The following is a 14,133-nucleotide window of genomic DNA, read 5'->3' as shown; positions in this document are numbered from 1 at the left end:
TGCATTAGTGCAGTGGTAATTTGTCTCAAAGCTATATTAAGGCTAGCCATAAGACACTGTATCTTGGCTCAGTGCTGTATTTGTTGGTGTTCTATGCAAGTCATTTTATGTGCTTGCTGCTATCTGTTACTCAGGTTATCCTTACTGCATAAATGAGGCTTCCTCCAAATCACAGAAATGTGAAGGCACTTTTAAAAATAAATACTGGGGGGGAAAAACTTGGAATGAACTTCTTTTTATAAACAAAATTGTCTAGGTTTATTCACAGGCAGGTTCCCTTTGGCCTACTGCTGTGTACCCCTCCACACTCTCTCTGTCAAGGGAAGGCTTCTCTGGCCTCCTCTGCTGAGATCTCCTGGGAGTAGAGATCTGTGAAGAGAGCTGGCAGCCAGTAGTGGGCTTCCCCTGGAGCCTGCAGGTCCAGCCAGGCTAGTCCTTCCTTTAGCAGGTGTTCCTAGAGGAAAGAAGAGGAGCGACTTGAGATTGCAATTACAGGTGTGTGTGTTTGGGGAGCTAAGCACCCCCACAATTAATTTAGTTTCCAGAGTTTTCAGGCAACCTACACGTGCATTCATTTGCTCACACATCGAAATGGGAATGTTTGGCTTTGGCCAAGGTGTGAAAAATGGCACCAAGTATTTTAACTTGTCCAGTTGCAGTTAAGGTAAAGTTGTGTTATAATGGGAGATAGTGAAAAGAGTGTAAGACTCCAGCAGTCCGTGTTACATGGTATCAGAGTTACTGCTTCTGTCTAGGTCGCAGAGCCAAGTAGAGATAGGTAAGTGTTCTGGATGCCTACAGGCCAGAAGAGGGCACCAGATCTCATTACAGATGGTTGTAAGCCACCATGTGGTTGCTGGGAATTGAACTCAACCTCTGGAAAAGCAGCCATCTCTTCAGCCCCTAGGCACATGTTTTATGTTCTCCGGATTTTTGTTTTTGTTTTTTTTCGAGACAGGGTTTCTCTGTATTGTTTTGTAGGCTGTCCTGGAACTTGATCTGTAGACCAGGCTGGCATCAAACTCAAAAGATCCGCCTGCCTCTGCCTCCCAAGTGCTGGGATTAAAGGCATGTGTTCTCCGATTTTATGGATAGAAGTGCAAAGAATTGCTGGTGCTAATGAAAAAGGTACTAAAAGAGTGTTCCTTCATTCTACTCTCTTCTAGCCTAGGTGTTTCACTAGTACAAATTTGTATATACAAAAATATCTACCATATAATATGCTTTGTAATTACAGATAAGTAATTATCTTCAGTGGTTACCAATTCCCTTGCTCTGTACTGTTTTTCCAGTACAAACTATAACTCATGACTGACCAAAGCTCCAGGTCTCATGTCCAGGAAAGCTAGTAGGTATCTTTGGTCCCTTGGTACATATCAAGGTAAGAGTCCAGGTTTAGGCAATTCTGCCTTGTCAGTACTACTGGCAGAGATGCTGGGCTTCCTGCTAGTGCTAACTAAAGTAGCAGGCTTCAAGGTTAAGAGGGAACAAAGCAAGGCTGCTTCCTGTGACCCCCAGGGCCATCTCCTGACACATACCAACACTTGCCGAGCTCGCTCCGTCTCCCACTTAAGACTGGCTTTGATTTCACTGACAGTCACGTATCCATTTTTCTGAAGGAGGAACAGGAACTGAATCAGTTAGAGTGTTCATTCCCTGGAGCCTAGCACCTGCCTAGAAGCAGGACATAACAGAGGGGGGTCAGGAGATAGGATAGAGGAAGATTGGCAAATTTGATCTTAAAAACAGGTCCAAGGCACTAAGATACCAAGTTACACCAGAGTATGCCAATAGAAGATTCAGAATGACCAACCAAAGAGGAACACAGATAATCATGAGCTTTATCTACATATTTAAATATGAAGCCCAGGCACCAGCTCACCCTACCCATCCCCCACCACTGAAAGCCCCTTGCTCATTTGTTTTGCGCATTCCGTGGAGATGAAAGACATCAGAGGGTCTATCTGCCCCATGAAATTTAGATCTCTGCATATCTGTCTACCTGACTAAACTCAAGGGCAGGACCTATACCAGCCACTCAGTCCTGCAGCTTAGACAGGTACTTTGCACTCTAGTTCCTCAATAAATGTATGCTGAATGGGCACAGGCATGAGTAGTTCATTCATAAGACAGTCTGCAAACCGCCTGAGCAACAGACAGGTGGAAACGGCCCCTGACTCCAGCCCAGGCTGCCCCTCAGCACTCTCTAAGGCACACCCTACCTCCGCCAGCTGCAACACAACGGTGTGATCCATATTGAGCTCAGCTGGAACAGACTGAATGAGGTAAGTGCCGCCCACGGGAATGATGCCAAAGCCAGTGCCCAGTGCTTTCAGCTTCTTGATGGCTCTGATCAGGTCGTCTCTGGAGTGAAGAAGAGCAGTTTAAGAACTGAAGATCCAACAGGCTGTATATGAACTACATTCTTAAAGGGGCAGCAGCTGACTACTGCCGCATTTTCATGAAAAAGAAAACGCACAGAACACAAGGAGGTTCATGCCCCTCGACACAGAAAGTGCATCGGGTTTGAATGCCCTTCTGGTGCCCTAGAGGAGCAAACTCAAATCTGAATACGCTAGCTCACCCTCTCTTCTGAAAAAGACTGACACACAGAGCATGGCTAGCAGCCTTCTGCCACTGTTCTCTTTTTCAATATGCCTGGTCTTCATTATGTTACTTGAGGGTGGCAACTTGGGAGCTACATCTAAAACAGCCATTATTTACCTTTTCTCAGCTGGATGCACACAGTTGGCCAACTAGGTCCCATTTATGCCCCATCACATGACCTTCATCTTGGTCCCCAGCCTTTCTAGGTGCCTGCTCTGGTCTCTGTGACACCAAATAATCTCAGACTATTAAAAAAAAAAAGACAGGTAGTGGCTCATGCCTTTAATCCCAGCACTTGGGAGGCAGAGGCAGGCAGATCTCTGAGTTCAAGGCCAGCCTGGTCTACTGAGCAACTTCCAGGACAGCTAGGACCACACAGAGAAACCTTTCTCAGAACATTTTAACATATACCAGACATGGTAGCACACACCTTTAATCTTGATACTACTAAGGCAGCAGCAGGTGGAGTTCTGTGAGTTTTGAGACCAGCCTGGTCTCCATAGTGTGTTCCAGGCTACATAATGAGACCTTGTCTCAAAAAAAAAAAAACTTTCATAGAGCTAGGTATGTAGTTCAAGTGTAGTCCTTGCCTAGATAAAGACCTGGGTTTGATCCACAATACCACCAAATGGAGAAAAAAGGAACATTTTTTATCATATAGAAGATTAAGAATGGTTCTAAAGCTAGCCTCAACACTAGAGGACGAGGAAGAAAATGTTGTATGATTTTTTTTCTTTTTTTTTCTAGACAGGGTTTCTCTGTGGAACAGTTCTGGCTATTCAAAACTCACTCTGGAGATCAATCTGGCCTCGAACTCACAAAGACCCACCTGCCTCTGCCTCTTGAGTGCTGGGATTAAAGGAGTGCATGTGCCACCAACACCCGGTTCTGTGTGATTTTTTAAGTGTTCCTTCTAGTGAAGTGTTGTGCATGCTTATAATCCCAGTATTGATGGGGCTGGAGAGATGGCTCAGCAGTTAAGAGCGCTGGTCACTCTTTCAGATGACCTAGGTGTGAGTCCCAGCACCCACATGGCAACTGTCAACCATCTCTAACTCCAATTCTAGGGGATCTGAAACCATCTTAATAGCCTCCACAGGCACTGTACACACATAGTATACAGACATACATTAAGGCAAAAAGCCTCATACACATAAAATTTAAAGAAAAAAAGGTGTAGGTGGGTAGAAGTTCAGGAGTTCAAGGCTACTCTGGGCTCCATAGTTTCCAGACCAGAGATCCTTTCTTCAAAAAAAAAAACTCCTGAGTACACTAAGGGGTCGGAAGCAGGACCTACTGGCTGACGTCCTGAGCAAACTTGCCCCTTCCTTTCAACACCTGCTGATGTAGTTCCTCCAGAGTTATCAGACCTGTTGGAGAGGGATGGAAAGAAAAGGAAAACATTACCCAGATGGCTACGATCACTTGAAATAAGAGGGAAACCTCTCCAGTCAACTACAAGGAACAAATGCCACTCTAGTTCCTCAATCTCTCCTAAAGTAACAGGTCAGACCATAAAAAGCAAGGCCTGAGACTTTATTTCAGCCGAAAAGGCCCCAGGAAAATCAAAACGCAGGCAGCACATGAGCATGGGGGCTTACCCTGGGATTCCCTGCACTCAGGAGACTAAGGCAGACCATGATTTACCAGCCAGACCTTGTCTCTAAACAATAAAAAAATTTGTTGTTTGGTGTGAGACATGGTCTCTGCCAGGTAGCCCAGACAGGCCTCCAACAACTCACAGTGACTGTAAATGAACTTTTTGTTTGTTTTTTTCAGGACAGGGTGTCTCACTATATAGACCTGGTTTGACTAGAATTCACAAAAACCTGTCTGCCTCTGCCTCCTGAGTGCTTGGGCTAATGGGGTGCTATACCACACCTGGCTTTATTTGGTTTTATTGAGATAGGGTCACTATGTAACCCAGGTAGCCTTACCTTACTATATAGCTCAGGCTGGCCTCCAATTGGTGATTCTTCCTGAGATTTTTGTAATGAAATTATAGGTGGGTCCCTTACTAGGCAGCAAGGTATTTTTTTTTTAAGTTTTTAAAAAAATTTTATTTACTATTACTGGGTATGTCTATATTGAATGGGATATAATGTGTGGCCAAGCCATGATGTGCATATTAAGAAAAAAACTCTTGTGGAATCAGTTTTCTCCTTCCACCTTTATGTGAGATGCAAGGATTGAATTCATGTAATCAGGCTTCTACAACAAACACTTTCACATGCTGAGTCATCTCACTGGCCCTAGATGACTAATTTTAAGATCATAAACCTGGTAACTCGCCGGGCGTTGGTGGCGCACGCCTTTAATCCCAGCACTTGGGAGGCAGAGGCAGGCGGATCTCTGTGAGTTCGAGGCCAGCCTGGTCTACAAGAGCTAGTTCCAGGACAGCCTACAAAGCCACAGAGAAACCCTGTCTCGAAAAACCAAAAAAAAAAAAAAAAAAACCTGGTAACTCAAAGGCTTAGCAGGCATCACCAGCTAAGAGATCATATATACTTCAGATACATACTTTAGAGAGGTTAATCAGGCCTACAGGTCTACATACAGTCACAGTAAAGAACATAAGCTCAGACCAGGGTACACTAGAGTACAAGGCCAGTCTCCTACCTCCATACTAAGTGTATAACCTTGGCTGTGGAGACCAGCCAGAGATTCAACTACATGAAACAGCTACAATATGTCTCAAGACCTTGCAGGCCTGCAGGCTGTAGGATTTTAGAAAAGAAAATCAGAAAACTAAGCCCAGAGCCCGGTCCACAAGACCAACCACCCTTACCTCCATTCCGATGTTTCAGGGCCAGGCACACTTCAATAATCTGGACACCCAGCTCATAATAGAAGTCCCCAACGCCCAGCATCTCAGACCAAAACCCTTTTCCAGCTAAAGACAGAAAAATGAAAACTGTATTATTCATTTTCATCCCTTCATTTAACACAGCATCTATCCCGTGGGAAGTCTTCCTACCTACCCTAACCCTAAGTCTTGCCTTGTTTACTACTAAAAAGCTTCTTAGCCAGGCATATCCATACAGAGTGACACCTGCAATCCCAGTGTTCCGAAGAGGGATCAGTAGGCTCAAAATCATCCTTAGCTATATCAAGTTTGACACAAGCTCCTGCTTCAAGGTAGGGGTGGGAAGGTAGCAGGTAACTCAGTTGGTAAACTTGAGTGTTATCCTAGAGCCCATGTTTAGAAAAGTCAGGTGGGACTGGAGAGGTGGCTCAGTGATTAAGAACACTGGCTGCTCTTCCAGAGGTCCTGAGTTCAATTCCTAGCAACCACATGGTGGATCACAATCATCTGTAATGAGATCTGGTGCCTTCTTCTGGCCTGCAGGCATACATGCAAACAGAACACTTTACACATAATAATCTTTTTTTTTTGTTGGTTTTTCGAGACAGGGTTTCTCTGTGGCTTTGGAGGCTGTCCTGGAACTCACTCGGTAGACCAGGCTGGTCTCGAACTCACAGAGATCCGCCTGCCTCTGCCTCCCGAGTGCTGGGATTAAAGGCATACGCCACCAACGCCCGGCCCACATAATAATCTTAATTAAAAAAAAAAAAAGCCAGGCATGTAGAATGTGCTTGTGACCCCAGAACTAAGCAGACAAACATTTTGAGATTCACTTGCTAGTCAGCCTAACTACCATGTGATTCCAGGCCCTGAGAAACAATACCCAAAGTTGTCTTTTGACTGACACACACCCCCACACACACACACACAAGCTGTCTAGAGACACACAGAAGCTCCACCACTTACAGTGGTATCATGTTGTAGTACATCCCTCACTGTGAACTGAAAATGCATTAGAAGGAGATATAGCAGCATGTACCTGTAATCCAGCATTTGACAGGTACAGGATATATAGCTAGTTTGAAGCCCAAGACTACATGACATGCTGAGTTCAAGGCCAGTCTAGGCTACATACTAAAATTCTCAAAAAAGGGGGGTAGAAGCCGGGCGGTGGTGGCGCACGCCTTTAATCCCAGCACTCGGGAGGCAGAGGCAGGCAGATCTTTGTGCGTTCGAGGCCAGGCTGGACCGATAGCCTCTGAAACAATACAGAGAAACCCTGTCTCATAAAAACCAAAAAAAAAAAAAAAAAAAAAAAAAAAAGGGGGGGTAGAGGGGTGCGTACCACTAGAGATGCCTTAGCAATTAAGAGTACTTGCTGCTCTTCCAGAGGACCCAAGTTCAGTTCTCAGTACCCACCTCAGATCAGAGGATCCACCAACCTAACCTATTCTAGATTCTGAAGTCACACACACACATGGCATAAATTTAAACAAATACACACATATATACATATGAATAAAATAAAACAAACACTAAGGTGGGAAGAAGCATCCTGAGTTTACACTTGCACTTCAAGCTACAAATGGGACTTAACCTCTGTGTAGGGCAGAAGCGAGAGACTACTTTCTCTTTCATATAGCTCTTTATTGCCTGACAGCATGAGCCTACACTGCTGTCATTAAAATCGTTCTCTTGGGCAGGGTGTTGGTGGCGCACACCTGTAATCCCAGCACTCAGGAGGAAGAGGCAGGCGGATCTCTGTGAGTTCGAGGTCAGCCTGGTCTACAGAGCTAGTTCCAGGACAGCCTCCAAAACAATACAGAGAAACCCTGTCTCGATAAAACAAAAAAAAAAAGAAAAAAATTGTTCTCTTGAGAGTGAATTCCAGGACAGCCAGGGTGGATATGCAGAGAAACCCTGTCTCAAAAACAACAACAACAAAAAAATTGTTCTCTTGGGACTAGAGAGGCTCAGCAGCTATGGTAGCTGTACCATAGGACCTAGGTTCAGTTCACAGCACCTCTTTGACGGTTCACAACTGTCTGGAACTGTCTGGATCTAAAGCACTGTTCTGGTCTCTGAGCACCAGGCATGAAGGTGGTACACAGGCAGACAAAACAACCATACACATAAATAAAAATTAAAAATAAATCCAGGTGTGGTTTGTACACCTTTAATCCCAGGACTAGAGAGGCAGAGGTGAGCAGATCTCTGTGAGCTGAAGGCCAGCCTGGTCTACAGAGTGATAAAAATTCTTCTCTTTATGGAGCTGGAAACGGCCCAGCAGTTAAGAGTATTTGTTACTCTTCTACAAGGCTCAAGTTCCATTTCCAGCACCCAGGTCAGACAGCTTATAACAGTCTGGAGCTCCAGCTCCAAAGGGCTCTGCTGTCTCTGGCTTCAGAGGGCACCCCTGTACTCACACGCACATCATACCACACATACGCATACTTAAAAATAGTAAAAATAAATCCTTAAAATAATTTTCTTTTTCTAATAAGACAAAGGTTAGGAAAAAAGAAGAAAGAGTACCACAAATTGTCCAAGGAGAGTTGACACCCACAGACCACAGGCTGCACTCCCAGTTTTCCACACCACCCTCCTACACACTGCCTAAACACATATCCTCCTTTTCTTGCAGGCACATCTAGAGATGCCCCACAGAAGTGAGGACAGCAGACACTAGGCCCCACGGCAATCCCTTACAGGCCAGAGGATCCACCCCAATGGTAGCACACATGTCTTGGAACTGGACTCGGAACTCAGGGTTCTTCCGGATCTCTTGCTTGTGCTTGCTAGCAAATTCTTCTAGGTTGGTCTTGAACATGTCCAACTGTTTTGACATCTGTTAAGAAAGACAAGGCGGGAGGTCAGAGCAAAACAAGTGTAATCAAGGCTAAAGATAAGTCCTCAGCTCAGTGACAGAGAAAAGTCTAAAATAACTAGTCTCTGGCTGGTTGACATGGCTCAGGGGGTAAAGGCACTTGCTATCAATCCTGACAACCTGAATTTAATCCGTGGACCACACACGGTGGAAGGAGAGAACCAATTATAAATTGTTCTCTGACCTTCTCACACATATTGTGGCAGGAGCCCATATAGATAAATGTTAACAAAAAAAAAAAAAAAAGAACAACCAGTTCCCTTCAGATCCATCATTACCCTATGTATTGTGTACTTTCTCTCTTTGTTTTGTCCTTTTTTGAGACAGGGTCAGATGACCTTGAACTCCTGGTCCTCCTGCTAGCTCTTCCCAGGTCCTGAGATTACGGGCATTTGTAGTGATGCTCCGTTCTGTGCTCTCTCCCCTATCTATGCACACTATCTGCACACTTGTGTTGCAGGTAGGAAGGAGATGATGTGGTCTCTCCATTCTAAAATTTGCTTTCATGTGTCCCCATCCTGATAACCATCATGCATGTCTAGTGTGCTTTTTCTCATTCAACTGAAGGTACATCTAATACTCTATTTTGTCTTAAAAATGGAAGAATAGGATGTTCCTGCAAACAGAAATGTTTAGCCACTAGAGGAAAGGGTGGATAGGAAGAATGAAGACTAAGAATTGGGACTGTATTGGTTATTGAACCTTTAAATCTTGTACCTCCTAGATCCAACTCCAGATAAAGACTTGGTAAGGTGGAGCATGCTGCAGTTCAAAGCTAAGTATAAAGCTTTGGAGATTTTATGATCTTTTGTTTTATCTGCACCAGCCTTTTTCTTTTCCTAATAAACAAAGAACAGCTTTTAGGTCACCAAGAGGAATCACTCTTGACCAACATCTCTCTCATCTTCCACATAAAATTACCAGAAATCTACTCCCCCCCCCACCCCTTAGTTTTTTTCAAAAACAAGGTTTCTCTGTGTAGCTTTGTAGACAAGGTTGGCCTCGAACTCCCAGAGATCCGCCTGCCTCTGCCTCCTGAGTGCTGGGATTAAAGGTGTGTGCCACCACCGTCCGGCTCTATATTTTAGTAACTGTTCACAGTTAATGTTTGTGTCATCTTCCCTAGAAACAAGAGCTTCTGTTTATCTTTTTCTTTTTTTGGCTTTTTGAGACAGGGTTTCTCTGCATAGTTTTGGAGCCTATCTTGGAACTCGCTTTGCAGACCAGGCTGGGCTTGAACTCACAGAGATCTATCTCCTGAGTTCTGGGACTAAAGGTGTGAGCCACTACTGCCCAGCCTTATTCATTTATCTTTTAATGTTTATCATATGTCTGCATGTTTGAGTGTATATATGTGTACTACATGTGTACAAGTGCCTGAGGGGGTAATAAGGTTTTGGATGCCCTGGAACAGAAATTATAGGCACTTGTGAGCTGCTATGTGGGTTCTGGAAATCAAACCTGGGTCCTCTGCAAGAGCAGTAAGCACTCTTAACTGATGAACCATATCTCCAGGCCTGAAATAAGACCTTCTTAAAATCACAATGCTGCTGGGGAATGTGGGCAAGCACTTGGGAGGTTAAAGTTGGAGGATCTCAAATTCAAGTCCAGACTGGATTACACAATGAAATCATGACTTAAAAAAAAGCTTCAATATGATGGTGCACGCCTTTAGTTCCACCACTTGGAGGCAGAGGCAGGTGGATCTCTATTAAATTTGAGGCCAGCTTAGTCTACAGATTTGAGTTCCAGGACAGCCAGGACTAAGCAGAGAAACCTGTCTTGAAAACCCCCTCCCCCCCCAAAAAAATCTTCAGGTGGTATTTAATCCCAGTACTGTCTCAAAAAACATAACAACAACAAAAACCCCAAGTTGGGCCATGGTGGCACACTCCTTTAATCCCAGCACTCAGGAGGCAGAGGCAGGAGGATCTCTGTGAGTTTGAGGCCAGCCTGGTCTACATAGAGAGTTCCAGGCAAGCCAGGGCTACACAAAAAAACCTGTCTCAAAAATAAAAGGACCAGCCGGGCAGTGGTGGTGAACTAAAAATAGGGTGTCAGGCCGGGCGTTGGTGGCGCACGCCTTTAATCCCAGCACTCAGGAGGCAGAGGCAGGCGGATCTCTGTGAGTTCCAGGCCAGGCTGGACCGCCAGCCTCCAAAACAATACAGAGAAACCTTGTCTCATAAAACAAAGCAAAATAAATAAATAAATGGACCAGAGCTTGTTTCTCAGTGTTCACACTGGTTGGTTCACAACTACCTACAACTCTAACTCCAAGGGAATCAGACACTCTTCTGACAGGGTTTTCCTATGTAGTGTGGTATTAAAAGTGAGAGGCACCACCACCCAGCAAGATCTGACACTCTTCAGACTTCTACAGGCACCTGCATGTAGGCATTCAAGCATGCTCACACATAAACATAATAAATCTTTTTAAAATTTTAAAACAAAATCCTGTGTCTCTTTTTCCTCAGATCAAGGGTCATTTGGATGAGCCAGCTCCTCCTGCTCACCAGCCACAACACCCAAGTGCAGAGTGCATACACCAAAGGGCAATGTTAGAGAGGGAACCCGCACCCTGTCACATCCACCCTCCTGCGTGGGCCCAGTTGTTGTCACTGTCACATTCAACATGTCGGGCATATCATTATTGTGAGACATTTAAAACAAGAGCTGTCAGTTGAGGGACAGCTCAGTGATAGCAAACATACTCAGCATATGCCAGGCTCCGCGTTTGATACAAAGAACCAAAAAACCAACAACAACAAAACAAAAACACCAAACTAATAAAGTGTGGTGGCATACCCCAATAATACCAGCAGTGGGGAGATAGAGGCAGGTGGACATCTGACAGCAGGGCCAGCCTGGTCAACACAGCTAGTTCCATACCAGTGATACACAGTGAGACCCTAACTCAAAAGAATTTAAACAACAGCCAGGTACAGTGCATGTGACTTTAATCCCAGCACTTCGGAGACAGAGGCAGAAGGACCTACACGAGTTTCAGGCCAGCCTGATCTACATATCGAGTTCCAGGACTGTCGGGACTACATTTGTCTCAAAAAACAACAAACAACAAAATTTCAAAACAGGCACCTGCTCAACAGACTGTTTAACTTTGAACAACACCATTCTTATTAAACACTGTGACTAAAGATTATCATTTAAAATAGTTAATATTAATGAGTTAAAAAACTTTTTGTCTTAACTTTAGACATGCACATGGATCCAACTTGCTTACCATTTTCCTAATGCCATGCTACTCCCACTGCAATGTTATTTGCAAATAAATATTAGCATTCTTAGGGAGAAGTTATCATTCTAATTTTCTTTTAAATGTGATTAATTTTTTTTTGTTGTTGTGCAGAGAATGACACTCAAGTATTTGTGCATGTTAGGCAAACAGTCTATCTCTGAGCTACATCTCCACCCCGATTACTTTTTTTTTAATTTAGGTTGACATGGAATTGTAATGATTGAACATGACCGTATTTAAAGAAAACAGAGGGCTGGGAGTGGTGGGTGCCATATGATAACCTGGACAGAAAGGTGAGACCCCATCTTAAAAGTTAAAATAACAAAAAAGACAGTAATCAAGTAAAATAAAAAGGGGGCGAGGGGAAGACGGGAGTGCACAAGTCCGATCACTCAAAAATCTTAGCTATTATGAGCAAATCTCCCTAAAACGAAATCTGGATTTGCCTGACACCCTATTTTTTTTTTGTTTTTTTTTGTTGTTGTTGTTTTTCGAGATAGGGTTTCTCTGTATTGTTTTGGAGGCTATCCTGGAACTAGCTCTGTAGACCAGGCTGGTCTCGAACTCACAGAGATCCGCCTGCCTCTGCCTCCTGAGTGCTGGAATTAAAGGCGTGCGCCACCAACGCCCGGCCTGACACCCTATTTTTAGTTCAGTCTAGACAATCTATATCATCAAAGGTATGTTATAACCAGCGTTGTTCGATCTCTTTTCCTGCCTGGAGCCTTACAATCACTCACCTGGGCCAGCTGGTCCTCAGCCAAGACAGTCCCTCGTTCCTTATACTTGGCCTGTCAGACAAAAAGACCGGCATGAGTTGAGACAGTGAGCGCTAAGGCTCCCATTGTGCTGCCACAGCTTTAGGATGTAAGGGCAAGGATCTGTCTTAAATAACGATTTAATCGGCGGTTCCTGACACTCCAGTGCACTCATTCCCAGGCTCAAGCCCGTCTTCTACACATTGTTAGGAGGCGATTTAGGGGAAGAGAACTCCGCTCCGGGAGAATTCGGTGTCTCGCGGGCAGAGTAGGCTGCGGCCCGGCTTCCTTCTCGCTCACCTCGGCGAGCTTCTTCTTGGCGATGGCGCCAGCTCCCACCCCGCGCCGGTGCATCCCCACCCCGGGCCCGCGGGCCGCCCCGCAGCCGGGACCCCAGCTCTCTGCGTCCCAGGCTCTGCTGCCGGTTCCCAACGCGGAAGCCTGGTGCCATGCGTCATCTGCGCGCGCCGGAAGTCGCACATCTACTTCCTGCCCCAGTCTGAGTGTTTTGCGCGGAGTCGGGTGTCCATAGCCTTGTCTTTAGCTGAGGGTCGCTTTCTATGAAGCCCAGACAACGTCGAAGGCGTGAACCCCGGCCTTTGTTGTATTTCTGTATGCATCCCTGGTGCGTGCCTGGTGTTATGGGACTCCAGCGCCTGGAGAGCAACAGAAGCTTCGGGACATCACCGAGTGCTGTGTTGGCCATGGAAGGTGCCATTTTTTCCCAGACAGGGTCTCACTATATATCCATGGCTAGACTGGAACTCACATTATAAGCCAAGCTGGCTTCAAATTAACAGAGATCTCCTACCTGGACCTCCGAATGCTGGTATTAAATACATATGCCACCACGCCCAGTTGAGACAAAAGTCAATAATAAATCAGTGTTAAAAGAAGCAGCAGCTCTCTGATAGTTTTGTGTCACGCACTGCACAACTTGCTTTATTTTACATTTTCTCAACCCTCAAATTCGTGAGTTGGTGTTTCACAAGAGATTCGGGAATCTGCATTAACTTACTTAACTGCATAGAATAGGACTTAGCTATGAGTCAGGCAGTCTGACTCAAATTCAGTCTCTTAGCTGTAAATTCTTTTTGGTGTTTTATGTTTATCTGTTTGTTGAGAGAAACTCTACATACCCCTTGCTATCCTGAAACTCACCATGTAGAACAGCTGCCTCTGCCTCCTGGGCATTGAGTTATTAAAGATGTGTGCCACCTTGATGGGCCCTTAACTGTGAATTCCTAGTACAACTCAGAATCTCTGCAAAAGAATCCAACAGGTAAGCTTCATTAAGTAAGAAAGGGTTCTGGCCAGGCATTGGTGGTGCACGCCTTTAATCCCAGCACTCGGGAGGCAGAGGCAGGCGGATCTCTGTGAGTTCGAGGCCAACCTGGTCTACAAAGTGAGTTCCAGGACAGCCTCCAAAGCTACAGAGAAACCCTGTCTCGAAAAAAAAAAAAAAAAAAAAAAAGAAAGGATTCTGTCCTTGTGGCAGACAGACTTACTGCATGGACTCCTAGTTTTCTGCCTCACACAGGCAGAGGCATGCAGTTAACACATGCTATGTTAAAGAGCTGGTGATGAGACTTTAGATGAAATTATTGCAGCTAAAAACTATCTTTCTAGATAGTCTTTTACAATGGCTGGCTTGTAGAAAGGACATTATAAAAAGGGAGAAAAATGTATATAACTTTTTGAGTCTTTGTCATTCCCCTCAGATATCCAAGACCCCACAAATGGAGATCCAAACTTTTCCCTAAGATATTAAATTCTTTTTTATTTTATTATTATCTGTGGGTTAGTATATGGGCAC

General features: G+C 44.8%; 1 protein-coding gene across 1 annotated transcript; it reads right to left on the bottom strand.

The window, feature by feature from the left end:
• Positions 1 to 233: 233 nt before the first annotated feature.
• On the bottom strand, positions 234 to 12,766 carry Snf8 (SNF8 subunit of ESCRT-II). The gene is made up of 8 exons (XM_013117623.3): positions 12,618 to 12,766; positions 12,300 to 12,350; positions 8,123 to 8,261; positions 5,396 to 5,500; positions 3,905 to 3,977; positions 2,223 to 2,364; positions 1,539 to 1,613; positions 234 to 454 (listed from the first exon to the last, which is right to left on the bottom strand). The coding sequence occupies exons 1-8, from the start codon at positions 12,669 to 12,671 to the stop codon at positions 317 to 319; spliced, it is 777 nt and encodes a 258-aa protein (XP_012973077.2). The 5' UTR covers positions 12,672 to 12,766; the 3' UTR covers positions 234 to 316.
• Positions 12,767 to 14,133: the final 1,367 nt, after the last annotated feature.

The sequence above is a fragment of the Mesocricetus auratus genome, unplaced genomic scaffold (assembly GCF_017639785.1).
Source record: "Mesocricetus auratus isolate SY011 unplaced genomic scaffold, BCM_Maur_2.0 Super-Scaffold_100007, whole genome shotgun sequence".
In the NCBI taxonomy this organism is placed as follows: Eukaryota; Metazoa; Chordata; class Mammalia; order Rodentia; family Cricetidae; genus Mesocricetus; species Mesocricetus auratus.
This window is presented reverse-complemented; position numbering and strand designations above follow the sequence as displayed.

Coding starts and splice junctions, on each gene's coding strand:
- Snf8 (XM_013117623.3), bottom strand. CDS start 12,671: ATGCACCGGCGCGGGGTGGGAGCTGGCGCCATCGCCAAGAAGAAGCTC. Junction 3,978..5,395: donor CCTGAAACATCGGAATGGAG/GTAAGGGTGGTT, acceptor CCTCTCCAACAG/GTCTGATAACTCTGGAGGAA. Junction 455..1,538: donor AGCGAGCTCGGCAAGTGTTG/GTATGTGTCAGG, acceptor TCTTTCCTCTAG/GAACACCTGCTAAAGGAAGG.